The 16,687-nt window shown below is 33.5% G+C and overlaps 1 protein-coding gene across 1 annotated transcript in view; it reads right to left on the reverse strand.

The window, feature by feature from the left end:
• Positions 1–16,687, reverse strand: part of CSN3 (COP9 signalosome subunit 3) — a 218,263-nt gene that overhangs the window by 127,900 nt on the left and 73,676 nt on the right. The window contains exons 8-9 of the mRNA XM_090407666.1: positions 10,810–10,899; positions 383–433 (exon numbers count right to left, since the gene is read on the reverse strand). Of these exons, the coding sequence (XP_090263792.1) occupies positions 383–433; positions 10,810–10,899 (141 nt within the window). The remainder of the gene's footprint in view (positions 1–382; positions 434–10,809; positions 10,900–16,687) is intronic.

Here is a 16,687-nt window from a genome sequence, read left to right on the forward strand (position 1 = left end):
CTCGTTCGTTCAGTATCCAGGTAGATACCCAACAGGGCGCACCACGATAAGGTGAGGATTGGACATTAGGTCAGAAGCCCTGGTCGGTTCTCTGCATTCCTTTATAGGCTATGTGGAGGTCTTCTCTCAGGTATACAGCTTTGACTCTTAAGCACCCCAAATCTAATTTCAATCTTGTGCAATCAAGGTCAAGCTTTACTGTTCAATCATATATGAAATAATAATTCATAATTTTATATTGTATTCTATTATGATATTATATTTGGACAAATTTTTTTGCCCAAATGTAACAGAAATACTTTTTTTTTAAAGCCTAACTTCCATATGTATGAAATATCAATAAAATATCACAGTAAAACATTTAAAAAAAATTAATTATTACCTTTATAAACCTTCCCACTACTTGAGATGTATATTTTGGTAGGTTTGGAACCTGAAAAGAAATTATTTGCTATGCATTATCTACAGTAATCTTTGCATTTACACATAACAAATAGCTCCTAAAATGTGTTTATCATAACAAAATGGGAGTTTAACAGAGTTTTCCCAGAAATAATATACATAACAAAATGGTTTTGTTATGACAAACTGTTTCTGTCATCCTTCAAGAAAAGAGAGAGAGAGAGGGAAAGAGAGAGAACACATTTAAAATTACCTTACCTGTACATCCAAGCATATAAGGTGGCCTAATGATAGCCATGTATTGTATATTAAATTGGAAAGATGCATCAGGAATGGTTCAGGAAGCATAATGCAATCCTTCACATTCCTCAGACATCTACACAGCCACAGCATCTATTATTGAATGAATGGGCCAGAATGCTATAAAAGATCTTATAATTAATGGCAGGAAATTTAACAGGTGTCTTGAAGTAGCATAGTAGTGTCTGTAGCTAACTAAACTGCTTTATCTGTTTCTCTCATCTGAACAGCATTATATTCTGATGATTCAATTATATATATATTTTTTTTCATTATTTTTTTTTTAATTTTAAATAAGATAACAAAAGAGAAAAACATTATTGTACTATCAAAAATTTTGGTTGTATGATGATGATGATGATAAATACTGCTTAAGAATTAATTTTTTTTCCATTTCATAATGTAGTTTCTCAAAGTATAGTACACATACCCCCAATGGATATGCGAATGGTCAGTAGGGGTCAATAATTAAAAAATCTAAAGGAAGTTTTAAACAAAACATGTCTCCTAGAATGTATCAACTGACCTCTGTTAAGGTCATGCCTGGTTGACAGCATGACTGCATTCCATCCAAGCAGTTCGAACTGTTTGTATTAAAAGTTTATATTCAAATAGTTCGAATTGCATACTCAGAACTGTCTGCTGAATTTCATTTGTCTCATTAAACTTTTTTATTACTGAAAATTTAAATTTTTATAATTTTCGTCTGTATACATATTGGATTCTTATAACTAAAAATGTATTCAATAATTAGAAAAAAAAATTTCACGTTTGCAATTTACTATAACGTAAATGTTAAAAATAAATTACTTTAGAATTATTCATGTTTGAATGAAACATCATCTTCTCCCTGAGAAGTTATAATAATAACTTTTCCTGAGAGGGTACACCAGGGACATGAAAATTTTAAAAAGGGTACACAATTACTGAAAGTTTGAGTAACACTGGCATAATGTAATGTATTACTTAGTATTTCACCTATAACTCCTGGCAACATAATAAAGATGACTACAGCACACTGTTCATCTCTGAATACTAACTAAAGTCACAGATATATATATGTTTTCTGATTTTTAAAATGTTTGAAGATATGTGAGCTAGTTGGTAAATGATATTTTCTAACTTTTGTAGAACACATAACTTTAATCTCAATGTTATGACTACATTTTTGAAGGAAATATCACAAAGATAAATTGCAAAAGAGTAAAATACCCAGGATATACACTCATTAAAAATTTATCTTTAATGGGATTTAAAAAAAAAACACTTCACTTTTCTTGATTCATCTTCGGGATAAAACACTAGAAATCAAGTAAAAATAAATTCTAAAGACTCCTAATATTTCTAAATGATTCCATCAAAAAATAAAGTTCACCCTCAAAATGGAGAAAAAGAGAATGAATCCCCTTTTTCACTGATAAGAAGAAACAGTTTAAACTTTCTCTACAACCAATCGTGACATCTAAAGACCAAAAGTGAACCTTTTTCAAGCCATTTCAGACCATCTAAAAACATTCACAACACTCTGAAAGTGGCGGGATTCGAAATCACTGGACAGCGGATCACTATCCAGGTTGGAAATGTAAGAAATAAAATATAAAAAATGCAAATGAGATTGTAGGAGTGGAGGGATTCCATCCTTAACAGACAACACCTCTACACATTATTCAACTAATTTCAACCAAATGCGGAATATTTCTGTTTCTGACATTGCTCGAAGTACTCTGAAATTTCAGCCCAGGCTGACTATATGCATTAGTCAGCCTGGGGTGAAATAATGGGTTAGTGCATGTCCCTCTCTAGGATAAACCTCTACAATTCTAATTTCAATCAATACTGGAATATAGTAAGCTGTTTCTTACAATGTAAGAAACAACTTACTATATTCAGCCTAAGTGAACTAAAAGGAATATTTAGAGGATTGTGGTATAGGTGGATGGGGGGGAGGGGGTCTCCTCCTCCTCTGCAGACCTCTACAGGACAAATAGTTCAACCATTTTTAACCGAATTTGGAATGTAGATGTTTCTTATGTTAAAATCATCTAACATATCACAACTGGACCTAAATAGAAATGACCAGTTATTTGTTGACAGTTTTACCAACTTCATTTTAGAAAAATAACTGGTAACTTATTAAAAAAAAGCATCTGATATTTAAAAATGTAAGCCAAGAAGTGAGAAGATAGGTATTTAGAATCAACTGCTTGGCTGATATTATTATTGTAATTATTGTGCTCATCAATCCTTTCTGTAATTTGAGTAGTACTATAATGAGAGCACCACAGCAATACCACAAATTCTTCAAAATAATGATAGTAAAGTAGCCATTTTTAACCTGTAGCCAATTACTAGCTTTTCAATATACCAAGTCCTTGACTTGCATGGATTTGTAGACAAGTGGTTGTGATATTTCAACTTAGGACTAGCAATACCATATATCAAGTACAACTTTGTGAACGTAATAGATGGTTAAAATATGAACCAAAAGGTTCCAGTTTGGCATAGGTAAGATATTAAAATGAAGAATATTATTGATCCAATCATATTTTATAGCCAAATATAGGAAGAAACTTAAAGGTTTTGAAAATTTACCACAGCTTATGAGAATATAATCTTCAGTATCAGAATTACTTCACTTTGCAATACTTAAAAGTCACTTCGATGGTGAAAACTATATTCTCGTAACCTCTCTGGTAAATTTTCAAAACTTTCTTTCTATATCTGGCTATAAAATATGACTGAATCTTAATAGCATGCATTTTAATATAATAGATAGCTTTCCTAGCAAGTTGATAGTCATCACCAGTTTCTATCTTGAGCGCAAGTTGTCTCGTTAGTAAACCTAGGTAGGTATTTATAGTAAACAAAATAAAAGCCTTGAACTATGTGTTTAGAAACATAAAAGTCGTGCAGTGAGAATACATGTATTCATAATGATAAGGTGAGGTACATTATAACTATGGACTAAAAGTAGAAATTATTAAATGACCTGAAAAAAGTAATAATTTCGCAAACATTACATGTGCTTACGAAATGAATGAATTGACTATTAGACGTATTATAAACAAAAGCCTGTTATAGCTTTAATTACCCTTTGAAACAAACATATGGATTTTGTCAAAAATGCATTGTATTTAAGCACCATTCAACTTGAGCAGAAGCATTTGAAACAAATTAACCATGTAAGTCAAAGATTTGCTGTGCTTGGCTAACTTCTATACATACAAGACTTTTTTTTTTTTTGAGACAGAGAAGATCAAAGCATACTATGGAGAGTACCCATCATCACTTATGCAAAAATCTGGTATAATCAAAGCATTACACTACCAGGCTCTAAACCTATTACATGATGAGAATAAGCAAAACTCAGACCTCACCTTTATAGACTACTATTATTACAGGCAAGATTTAAAAAAAAAAACAAGAAAAATCTTGTCTAAAGTATAATAGGCAAAAAAATCATCTTTACATCAATCAGAAAACTACAATCATTAGTGCAATCTCCAGACTTTCAAAATATACTTTAACTGCTGAAAAGTCTACATAGGAGAAATTGGCTGATCCATAGAAATCTGAAGGACACAATTACAATAGCATGCATTATCATATGACATGTGACATTACTGATATACTTTTTAGTATGGAATTTTTAGATTTGACATGGCATGCCTCCACCTCTATAATTCAATCAATATTAATGATGCCCTTTGGTTGCAAAGATCTGGGTTCAAATACCATCTAGGATGCAAAAAAACTTTTATCAGTGCTTTTCATGTGATGGCAAATGTTAGGTTATAATGCAGGTAACATGGTCTTCCTCCCAGACACTCAGGTTTTTATCCTGCAAAACAAGCAAACTGGCAGAAGAGAACATGCAATTCACAAACATACAAGACAATGCAAACAAGATTAACCTATCTACACTGTCTGCTATCATAAGCAATAATCCTAGATGCCAGGTTACTTGGCTGTAACAGGCTATTGGGCCTAATATGCAAAGGAGATGATGATGGTAATGATATGGCAAGGTTTAAAACACATACATCCACATGGTCTTGAAATGGACTGGGAAAACATTCACATTCCATTCAGAATAGACTATTATTATGAGAGCATCTAAAAAGATCTGCAGAGGTCATGTCATCCCATCAAGTATCAGAACCAACTGATCAAACCATGATATTTGGAAAGCCCTAATAAAACATTGCAGGATAGCAGCGAAAAGTGATAGGCAATGAAAAACCATATTTGTAAAATCTACAACTGAATCATGAGATTTGCATGAGTGATATTTATTAATGATGCATTAAGTGTGTCTATCAATTATAACAATTTGGAAAGTCTACTGCAAGGAAAGAAAAATGAGTTTGTGTGTTAAGTTATTCTTATGTGTAAATTTTTACTAATAATTTTTCTATACATTATACATTAGTCCTGTATTTATTTTACTTGTATATCAATTTCTAATTATATTACATTTTATATGTAACATATATATATATATATATATATTACACTATAATACATTACATTTCTTGCCAAAAAGTGTAATGTAGAAAACAGTATTATAAGCTTTAAGAAATATGAGTTATATGAATCACATTATTAAATAATGTGATATTAAACCTTATGTTAAAATATATTATTATTATTGCAATGTGACAACTCCAAAGAATCCAAGTACCCATAATGGGAGGGTACTCTACTTAGCTACATACATCTCACTGTCTCCCCTACTACTTAATTTTCTAATTACAACACAATGACACTACTGACATCTGTCGCCCACCACCAATAACCGTATCTTTTGTCTGTAAACTGCATGTGTTCTCATGGCTGATCTGCAGGATGAAAAACCTGAATTTCCAGGAGAAAAAAAACCATGCTACCTCCATATGAGATCAGCTAACTCACCTTCAACTGAAAAAGTATAAAGATTCCTCTCATCATAAAAATTGAACTTAAGTCTTTTCCAATTGAAGGACACAATGTTCTGGTGTTTTTCCAATTGCACTACAGAGGTGCTTATTGATTATTATTATTAATAATATTATATATGGATGGTATCCATTAAATTATAAATCTGCTACAAATCTTAAAGGCTAACTAAATTAAATAAGTACTTGTAACAATTTGGTATGAAAGTAAGCAATAAAAGATCAAAATTATGTAAATAGAAAATATCAATTGCATTCTCCATAACAAACTCAGGTTGAACAAATATCATATTTCTGCTAATAGTCTTGCTGTCTCCTCTACTACTTAATTTTCTAATTACAACATCTGCTGCCCACCACCAATAACAGCATCAAAAATAACAATCAATAAATAAAAAATACAAGCAAATCTGGTATGCTGGGAAACCAGCTGAAAATATTTATACAGAAGACCAAAATACCAAAACAGTACTCATGTCATCTGCAGCTCATATCTGTCATCTCCAGTCTTTAATCAGCTAGTTCATTCCAGCTGTCAAATACATGTGTTAAAATTGATGTGACTACTGTTTTGGTATTTTAAGAAGATTGGTGAAAAACATGTGATGCAATTGTAAATGAAACAAATATATCTGTTTTTCCAAATTCTGACTGAAATTTGAAGAAAATACCTGCTGCCAAGTGGACTCCACACCAGTTGACAGCAACTGCAAGAGGACCGAAGAACTGTTGTTTCAATTAGGAGGATATATTTTATTATTTTTTATAATACAAAGGTGAATATTTTTTGAAAATTGTTGCTGTAGACAAAATATAGAAATGAGATTTTGAACCAGAACTAAAAAATAAATCCTTGTAATGGAAAAACCCAACCTCCTCCTCATTTAAAACATTTTGGTGTCAACACTGACAGTTAAGTTAATGATGGCAATGGTTTACAACAACACGGAAGTGATAACAACAAAACACTTGCAGGAAGGATGACAGCAGCACAGTATGGGAAATTTCTGCAAGATATTTTGCACCTGAAAAATGCAGCAAAAGACCTAACATATTCATGGCCTTCATTCTGCATGGCAATGTGCTTTTTCACTTCCATACAGTTCTGATGTGAGATGTCCAGAATTTAATCTGTTCTCTAAGTTATAAGAACCACTCAATGGGAAATGCTTCACTCTGACTGACAAGCTTTCTGCTGAAGTGACTCAACTTATTAAAAAATGTCAACAAAAAAAAAAGTTTGTTAACAGAAATGCAAGCCTTATCTAAACATTGGGTAGCACAATAAAACAGAATTGAGATTGTATGGAAGGCCTGTAAGCATATGTTTTTCAAATAAATGTTTATCTTAACAATACAAATACAGTGCATAGAACTTTTGAGATGATCACTGTATTGACCTTCTAAATTCATTTTAAAATCTTCCTGTTACTTTTATTTAACTACACTTTAACACATAACCTGCTTTTTCTACATTTTCAATATATTCTCTAAAAGTATATACTTTTTATGTTTTATTTTTTCTTTTTGTGGACTGTTTTTTAACTTCATGCATCAACCATGGAGTTTCTATGATTCTATCTTTACACATGATTTCACCAACATGTTACCTAGTAAATCAACATTTTCTTAAGATTTTGCCACCCAGTGTCTAAAGTTCAGTTGTTATTTTTTAACCCCTTCTCTTTTTCTACAATATATGTTTATTTACATCTAGAAGTCTGAGAATTGTTTAACTTTGAATATTTTTTAAAAACTTTAAACAGACACTTTTTTTTTTCAATGTTTTCTTGTTCTTATCCTACTCAACAGTGGTGGTCACTTCTTATTTCATATCCCAGACACATTGTTGTATCTTAAACCAATTCAAATCAAACTCACTACTGCAACCTTGATGATAAGCGAAACAGTCTGTTATAGTGCAAGGTTCGCTCAGTATAGTGAATTTAGGAAAAAACGTGTATTATTCCTATTCCATTCCTATGAAACATAGGAAATCATGGGAAATAACAAAAGAGACAGTGGAAATAGAACAAAGGAAATCATGGAAAATTATACGCTGATGATAGAACATAAAGGATTAGCAGAAACCAAAAATAACACAAAACAACATGCAAAAGTACAAATGCAAACAATAATAGAAGACATACATCAAAAAGTATGAAATTATAAAAATTAAGAAATAATGTTTAATTTGAATGTTATATTAATGCCACTTATTTGAAATATTCAGAAATAAACATGTGCAGTCTTAACCAATTAAATCAACTTAGCAATCAGTCAACTTTATAACTGGTCACCACCAGTTACAAAGCAGGAAAGCACACAAGAGTAATGAGCATTAGTCTGCTTATGGGGAGAGGAAAAGTTGAATGGCAAAGCTGGTGAGAACATGTTAGCTTCCTTACTAGACAGAGACTCAATAATGATCAGCTGGCATAAATTCACAGTTCTCTCGGAACTTTAAAGAGAAATATAAGTTTAATTAAAGTCATGAAGTTTGCTGATGATGCAAAATAGGCAGAGCAATCAGATATGCTACTGATACATGACACTTACAGAATGATTTGAATAACCTGGAACAGTGGGCAAATGATAATAGCCGTCAATTCAGTATTAGTAAGTGTAAATGCACTTTGATCTGATGAGATTTCCAACAGCATGTTATATTGGTGGGATTATGCTACAAGAAATTGATGAAGCTAGAGATCTTGGAGTTATGGTGGATAGGAAATTGTTATCAACTGAGTTATATTTGCAGTTTTTGCAACTTGACCTTTGACTTCAATTTCCTATCCACCATAACTCCAAGATCTCTAGTTTCATCAATTTCTTGTAGCATACGTTGAAACAAACACTGACATGTAAGGATAAGGAAGTCAATTTGCTTTTTTACAAGACCTTGATATGACTGCAACTGCATTACTATGCACAGATATGGTCTCTTGAGTTTGAAGGAAATAAAAGCTGTAGAAAGGAGCAAAGAAGAGTAACAAAGATGATATCAGGATTATGGTATACAGATTATGAGAAGAGATTGAGAGTATACAGACTGCAGACACTGGTAAACGGGAGAAAGAGTGGCAATATGATAAGACATCTATAAACTTCTGAAAGGGTGTCATAGGTTATCAACTGATGAAATTTTTCGTTATGGAAGGTGGGGAGAGGACAAGGGGGCATAAGTGGAAGTTAAGTTTGTGTGTGGTAAGGAAATGGGTGAGAGCTAGATTTTTCTCATACAAACCAGTGAGTCAGTGGAACAATTTGCCTGTTGAAGTAGTGAGTGCATCCAGAGAGATCTATAGTTTCCCTCAATGAGTCCTTGATACCCTTGAGCTCTCTGATGATGATAATAATAATAATAAAACAAAAACTATTTCGATTTAATTTTTTTTTTAAATTTTTGAGCTAAACTTTTGATTTCAATGGCACAGTCTGCAGATATTTAGTTCATTATGAAGATTTGTACATGACTAATTTAATGAAATGCAAAAACATTTCAAAATTTAAACACTACTTCTGCATTTTCATTTTCATAATTTTATACTCTTTTAGTTCTTTCTTACATGTTTCATTCCATTATTGTTTCATTTGTACTTTTTAATGTTGTTTTGTGTTTTATATTTGGTTCCAGAAACTTTGGTATTTCCCATGATTTCCTTTGTTTCTTTCCCCTACCACCACTATTTTCTTTGTTAATGCACTGAAATCATACATAAACAAACAAACAAACAAACATTCTTCTGTTGTCAATATACAATTTCCAGCCATTTCTAGTCTTCTGAATGCAATGTTTTGTGTAAATTCAGTTTTCCCATCAATCATGGTCTTGAACTTTTACTGTATAGCGAACACCATTGGTTTTATGGGGCTTGGACTTTACAGTGTGGTTCATTATAGTGCATCATTTTGTTATAGTGCTGTTTGCTATAGATATCATTATTAACAATAACATAAGTTATAAGATTTTTTTTCTTGTTTTGTAAGCGTTCTGTACACATCTATGTGAATCTTTGCATATTTTTATGTTTGAATATGGTGTTAGCAATGACTACTCGGTGTCCTAAGTAAAAATCTAGCTGGTACTTGCCATTAGTAATAATCCTGTTTTCAATTCATATTTTTGGCAATATTTTATATATGTGGAAATGATTTGTTACTCACATGTTTAATTGTTCAATAGGAACTAATCTCCTCCCACCTTCTTTACAATAGTTATCCTGTACTTGAAAATTTTCTATACTTCTTCTCTACTACAATCTTAATGAAATGTAACTTCAGTTTCCCATTCTGAAATTGACTCCTATTTAATGATTTTATCTTCATGTTTAGTGCTATATGCTATACTCCTTCCTTCTGTTCCTGATTTCCTCTAGTGCCTGGGTAAATCATCTTATACATTGGACAAAAAAAAAAAAAAAAAGCTAAACTACTTCAGTATTCAGTCTTCTTATACATATTATTTTAGAAGGATTTCAGTTCATAATCTCAGTAACACCAATTATTTGGATATAGTACCTCCTTATTTTTCAGCTAGATCCACTTCTTTTCCTGATATGTCTAAGTTAATGGTGATGTCTGCATTCAGTTCTAAGGAAGATGAAGTTCATTAACAGACTTTTCACTTATCACTCCAATTTCCTAATAAAAATCAGTGGGAAAGGTTGTATAAATAGAAATTCTCCAGCTGTCATGATATCTGATTACGTTATACCGTCATAATGCAGTTTCTACCAATACAGCTGAATTTGACCGAATAATTCTCAAATTTACAGCCAACCCTTGTTTGTTCAGCATCCAAATGGATACCTAATAAAAGGTGCACCATTGGAAGGTGGGAGTTCTCTGCATTCCTTATAGGCCTTTTGGTTAGTCCTCAAATGACTTGTTTCCTATCTCCATGGATTTTAATGATTAAAATTCTAAAATAGGTTACTAACATGGTTCAGAGACGTTGCCTATATTTGCTAACCAGATCAAACTTAGCATCATATCTAGATGATTAGTTTATTGACACTGTTCACTAGTTTATCTGGCTTACTTTGCATTATCCATTTGCTTCATTTAAAAGTATTATAGTTTTCAATATTAAAGAAAGTAAATATATAAATAGCTTTTAACAGAGAATACTTTGCTTTGTAAATAATAATACAAGTTTTAAGCTCACCTTGCCCTGTAATATAAGAGCTACTAGAATATACTTCTTATAAGCTTCTAACATAATGTGACTTACTGCCATACTTGGGGTTGTAATTGCCTAAACAAAAAAGCATATATACATTAAATCAAATATTAAAATTAATTTCCTCATTCCTAGAATATGTCCTCAAAGGATCAATAAGAGAACAGTTTGATACATTAAGATTTCATTAGTAATTTCCAATCTATAATTCTCTTTCAAACTAACCTATTATTTATTAAGTCTAACTAATAATAAACAAACTGGGAACCATTTTTTTCTAATTAAAGATGTAAATAATAAAAAATAACAACAAACTCATTGAAACTGGTTTAGATTTCCTGCATTTAGCCATTATTTTTTCTACTTTAGGTCAAATTCAGCTTTAAACAATGTTCTGTTGCTGCTGCTGGTTTATTGAATATCATGAGAGGAAGTTCAGTTTGGATTAACTAATTTTTATCTCTGAAAACCCCCAATTCACATTCTAGACAAAATATACCAGTCTATACAACCAAAAGGAGTCATTCTGTAAACTGCACTACAGAGAAATATGTCACATTTGGGGCAAAAGAGAAACAACTGAGCGTTTAAGACTTGCTTTTTTGTTTTCAAACGCCTTTATTTTGTCTCCAATAATATTTATACATTTGAATCTACAGTTCACATTTGAAAGTTTTCAATTTTGATTCTTGTCAAAACCTCCGTACACATTTTTCTTTTCAATGTCATGATCAAGCTACTGATTCCGGTAAGCATCAATATAGTGATCACTTCTTATTTTAGTCCCTATGCACTTTACTATCTTTGTCCCAAATGAAGATATCACTATCAACAATAAAGACCTTTCTGGTCTAGTCCATATCCTTAGAGAAATTTAACAGGCACATCTCAGTAACACCAAATGTGTTGATATAATACTTCTCTAATTCTTCTGCTAGCTCTGCTTCTTTTCCATTAATGCTTCTTATGTCGATGGTGCCTATCTTTATTCTTCTGAGAGTGAAGTTATTCCAGTAGCTGATGCTTCACTGTTAGTCCTGGTTTCCTAATGAAAACAGCAAGTGGACTTGAGTAACTAGGCAACAACCCGGCTATCATGACATGTTTCTTCTATATCATCATATTTGTGTGGTTTAAAGAATGTAATTTTTCCAGCATAGTATCAAAAATATTTTAAGCATTCAAAGGGCATACAAACTGGACAGTGAAAAAGGGACACTGGCTCAGAACTCCAAATAGTTCTTTCATTCCTTATAGGTTATGTTGAAGTCCTCTGCAGATTATCTAGCTTGATCCTTAAATGACCCTCTCCACATAAAGTAAAACATACAGCAAATGACAAATGGGTTGAAAAATCAGGAAAATATAACAAACCTCTGTTTAAGTTTTTTTTTTTTTTTTTTTCCATATCCAAACCCAAGTGGTACAACATGATTTACAACAAATTAGGATACATTACAATGAGATCAGCTTAGATTTGGTAGGTGAATTATACAGGGAATAATAATTAAACATGAAAAAAAGGAAACTATACATAACTTATATACAATTAATATGGTCAGGTGTTCCTCCAGTATCTTGCACAATCAACTGCTCTTTCTGTGCAGGATATAAGGTCCTCTTTTGTGCAAGGTGATGGAAGAAAGGGACAAGAAAGAAGGTGTTCCATGGATTGTCCCACACTCACAATTATCTGGGCCAGTGAGGTAGCCCCCATTTGATGAGGTTTTGTTTGCAGTGTCCTGTCGTTTGAAGTCTGTTGAGGGTTTTCCAAGTATTCCAGTCCAAGTGGGCACCACGTGGAAGATGTTCAGCCGTTGGAATACCAGTATTATTTTCAGGATATAGTGCAAGCCATCGTTAAAGTCTTGTCTCTGGAAGGTTTTTAGGTGGTTCAATAGTTGCCAGGAAGCTATGTCGGGATCTTAGTCTTTGGGGCACTGTGGTCTGGCCGAATAGTGGCTGCTTCTTTCATCAGCTGAGAATGCAGATCTTCGAATTGAAGGAGTGCAATACTAGCCAAAGTATACAGGTCTTTTAGTGGTGTTGGTTTTGGGCAACCTGTAATTAAGCGGCAGCTTTCATTCAATGCTGGATAAGTTTTTCAGCATGGCAGGATCTGGACCATACTGGGCAGGTGTATTCAGCAGAAGAATAGCAAAGGGCCAAGGCAGAAGATCTCAGTGTGCTAGGGTATGCACTTTGGAGGAGTTTAAGTTTAGTGAAACTCAAAAAGAGTAAATTGTTACACAATAAAATAAACATTATACAGGACAATACAGAGCATGCACTTATGCTGAAAATTAGTAGAAGTGTTTTATGTTAAATCAGGTATAAATAAGGATGTACACTACTTCTATTATTTACAGTCACAGCTTGAAAACTTTTGTGCTGGCTCACCCAGACAGACAAATGTGTCACTAATCAGGTTCCAGCCTGAGTGGAGCACCATCATTGCCTAATATTATTAGGTAACATCATCAATTTACAAATTTAAGTTGCATCAACACTAAACATTGTGCTTAAATAGCTGAAATATTTTATTGGATCTATACATTTTTCAGTAAGAATACAGCTAATATTTTATATATTCCTGCTGAATTTTGTAGGCTAATCATCATTATAAAATTTCTGTTATGTATCCTCAGGGAGTATACAAGATATGACAGTGCTCCATGAAAACGTTACATTGTTACTCACTTCCTATCAACAATTGTCTTCCAAATTAACTCCTAACAAGACATCAATATTATCAGATATTATATTTTGGTTGTCAAAAGCAGTTCTCACTGTATTACTCCACTTAAATCTTAGTCTTCCTCTGAATCATTTTCCTCCTTATTCTGGCAACAAACACTTGTTTTGCTAACCTCTCCTCTCCTGTTTAAATAATAGAATAATATCGCCTGAGATTAGCTTTACTAACATATTCCTGAATGCTAACAATGTAAAGTTCTTTCCTAATCTTCTCATTTTAATATGATACTGCCATTGATGCCATTCATTCACTCCCTTAATCTTTCTCAGAACTCTCATATCTGTTTGTCTACGGTCTTTGACCGAGAGTTATTTCTAACCCAGCTCAAATTCATACATCTAAATTGATTTGAACACCGTATTATCTACAGTTAGTGTTTTCACTAATTTCGTTCTTATTCCATATAAAGTTACTGACTTCACTTCCTACCATACTAGATTTGCTAATTCTGTTGTCTATTTTCATAGACAACAGAATTTCATTTAATTTGCCATTTTTACTGAAATTTGTGCCTAAATAGCTGAAATGTTTTACTTTTTTTTACTTTTTTCTATAGATTTTCCATTCAGGATGTAGTTGATGTTTTCAATATTTCTGTTGTTTTGATGTGTGTTCTGCCAATTTTCATTTTTTTTTTTTTTTGCTGATTTTTGTACCAAATTTATTACATCAGTTATTTAATATAGTCAGGAATTCCTGAAAACTTTTTTGGATTTATTTAGGAGTATTACATCATCTGCAAAAAATAAAGAACTGAGATTAACATCTCTAATACTGATATAAGGTTTTAATACCACTTTTCTTCATAATGTGATCCATGTAAACAATGAATAACAGCAAAGATAACATGCACCCTTATTTCAACTTACAACTCAAATATAGCTTATGTGTATTGCTCAATATAATGTGCCATTTACACCATATAATTATAATATTTTGAATTCTCTTGGCACATTGTCATATGCCTTTTCCAGATTCTACAAATCTTAAAATACAGATCATTGTTATATTCCTGTGATTTTTCAACTTTTTGTCTTAAAGTGAAAATGTGATCCTGACAACCTGTATTGGCCTGAGCCCAGCTTTCCAAGTTTCTCTTCCATAATTATTCTTAGCATTTTCTCAAGTGTACATGCATAAATCTTATCAGGAATGCTCAGGAAATTAACGTCAAAATGGAGACACCAGTTGGATCATCGACTACAAGCAAGTCAAACTGGTGCAAAAATCAAGTGACTCCACTAGTAGCCAGCATGGAAACCAGTATGCAAGCACTGCATAGGAAATGTGCAAGACCTTTGCAGTCAAATATATGCCTCACAGAACTTTGTATATCCATTTCACCAATATCCATGACCTGAACTCCAACCTTAATAGTGTCCAATACCACCTTCAGTCTACCAAACCTCGACTACTTTTTCTGGCAGAAACTGAAATCTCACCTCCCTCCAGCACTACTTTTCTCAACCTTCCAAACTGCTCACTCTTTAACAACTTTTGTCCCAAGGAGTGTTTGTGCATACATCCGTTCTGACATAGCTTGCCAGAGACCACCAAACCTAGAATCACCCAACTTTGATCTTCTTTGGTTGAAAATATCCCTTCCCCACTCAGTCAAATTCATTTGCTGTCTCTATCGCTCCCCCAACACAACCAACTATTCCAAGCTCTTTAATTTCTTCTCCTTAAAAATTGATTTTCTCCATTCCTACTTTCCCAACAGTGAAATTATCTTCCTAGGAGATTTTTAATGTCCACAACACCAGCTGGCTTTCCTCCTCCAGTTGTACAGATCTTGCAGGCAGAAATGCTGAAACATTTGCCATCACTAACGACCTTACACAATTTGTTCAGATGCCAACCAGAATACCAGATAACCCGAACCACTAGATCTCTTCCTTACCAATGACCCCTCCAAATACACAGTGAAAGTAGTTAGCTCCCTGGATAATCCTGACCACAATCTAGTGCTCATCTCCTCCCCGTGTTGTTGCACCAAAGCACAGACACTCCCATACAAGAGTAGTTTGACATTATAACAGTGCCAAGTGGGACAGCCTTCGCAACTCCTATGCCACATTCCCATGGTTGGCATAGGAGTTGTGACTATTGCTTCTGGCCTTCCAGCCCAAACATATGCACTGAACTTATTATCCAAGTAATCCTCACCAGCATGGAAACATAGATTCCACACACTACTCTGAACTGCCATTCCCTAACTAAATCCTGGTTCTCCAAAAGATGTGCCAAGGCTGTACAAATGGAACACCAGACATACCGTAACTGGTTGAAATCAAGAACTCCATCCTCCTTTAGAGCTTATACTGAAGCCCGGAATAGATGCAAAAAAACAATCAATGCTTCCAAAACAGGGTTCGAAAGAGCAAAAAACAGGTCTCTCACCAAAGCAATTGGTCATAACTTCTACCCAACACTACCCCCCCCCCCTTATTATACCCATATGGCTCTATTGCATCATCACCCACAGGAAAAGCCAATCTTTTGGCTTCACACTTTGCTTCCAATACATGCATAACTGACGACAGTAAATGACCACCACCATTCCAGACACCCAACATACAATGCCCCCTATATCCTTTTGTCAGGATGAGATCAAAAAAATACTGTCCAAATTAGACACAAAAAAGTCTCCTGGCCCTGATGGCATTCCCTCAATTGTGGAAAGTTTGCACACCAGAACTGACTCCTATCCTATTTCACCTATATAAACTCTCTTACTCCACGAACCAGAAATTAGCCTATAATCAATCCATTCCCAAGAAGGGTGATAAGTCACTGCTGTCCGACTACTATCCTATCTCGCTTGCCTCAGTCCTGTCTAAAGTAATAGAAAAAATCATCAATTTCCCAACTCCCACACTACCTTGAAGACATACCCCTAATAAACGACTGCCAGTATCGATTCCATCGCTGCTGATCAACAGGAGATCACAAAGTCACCCATCTCTGGACAAATGCCATGGAGAAGTTTGGTGAATCTCAAATGGATATCACCAAAGTCTTTGACAGGGTCTGCCACAAAGGCTTACTAAGCAAACTACCATCATTTGGTCTATCCCAGGACTTCTGTAGTTGAATTGCCAG

This window comes from Typopeltis vanoorti, chromosome 17, assembly GCF_054136105.1.
Source record: "Typopeltis vanoorti isolate ZY-2024b chromosome 17, IOZ_Tvanoo_1.0, whole genome shotgun sequence".
NCBI classification, from domain to species: Eukaryota; Metazoa; Arthropoda; class Arachnida; order Uropygi; family Thelyphonidae; genus Typopeltis; species Typopeltis vanoorti.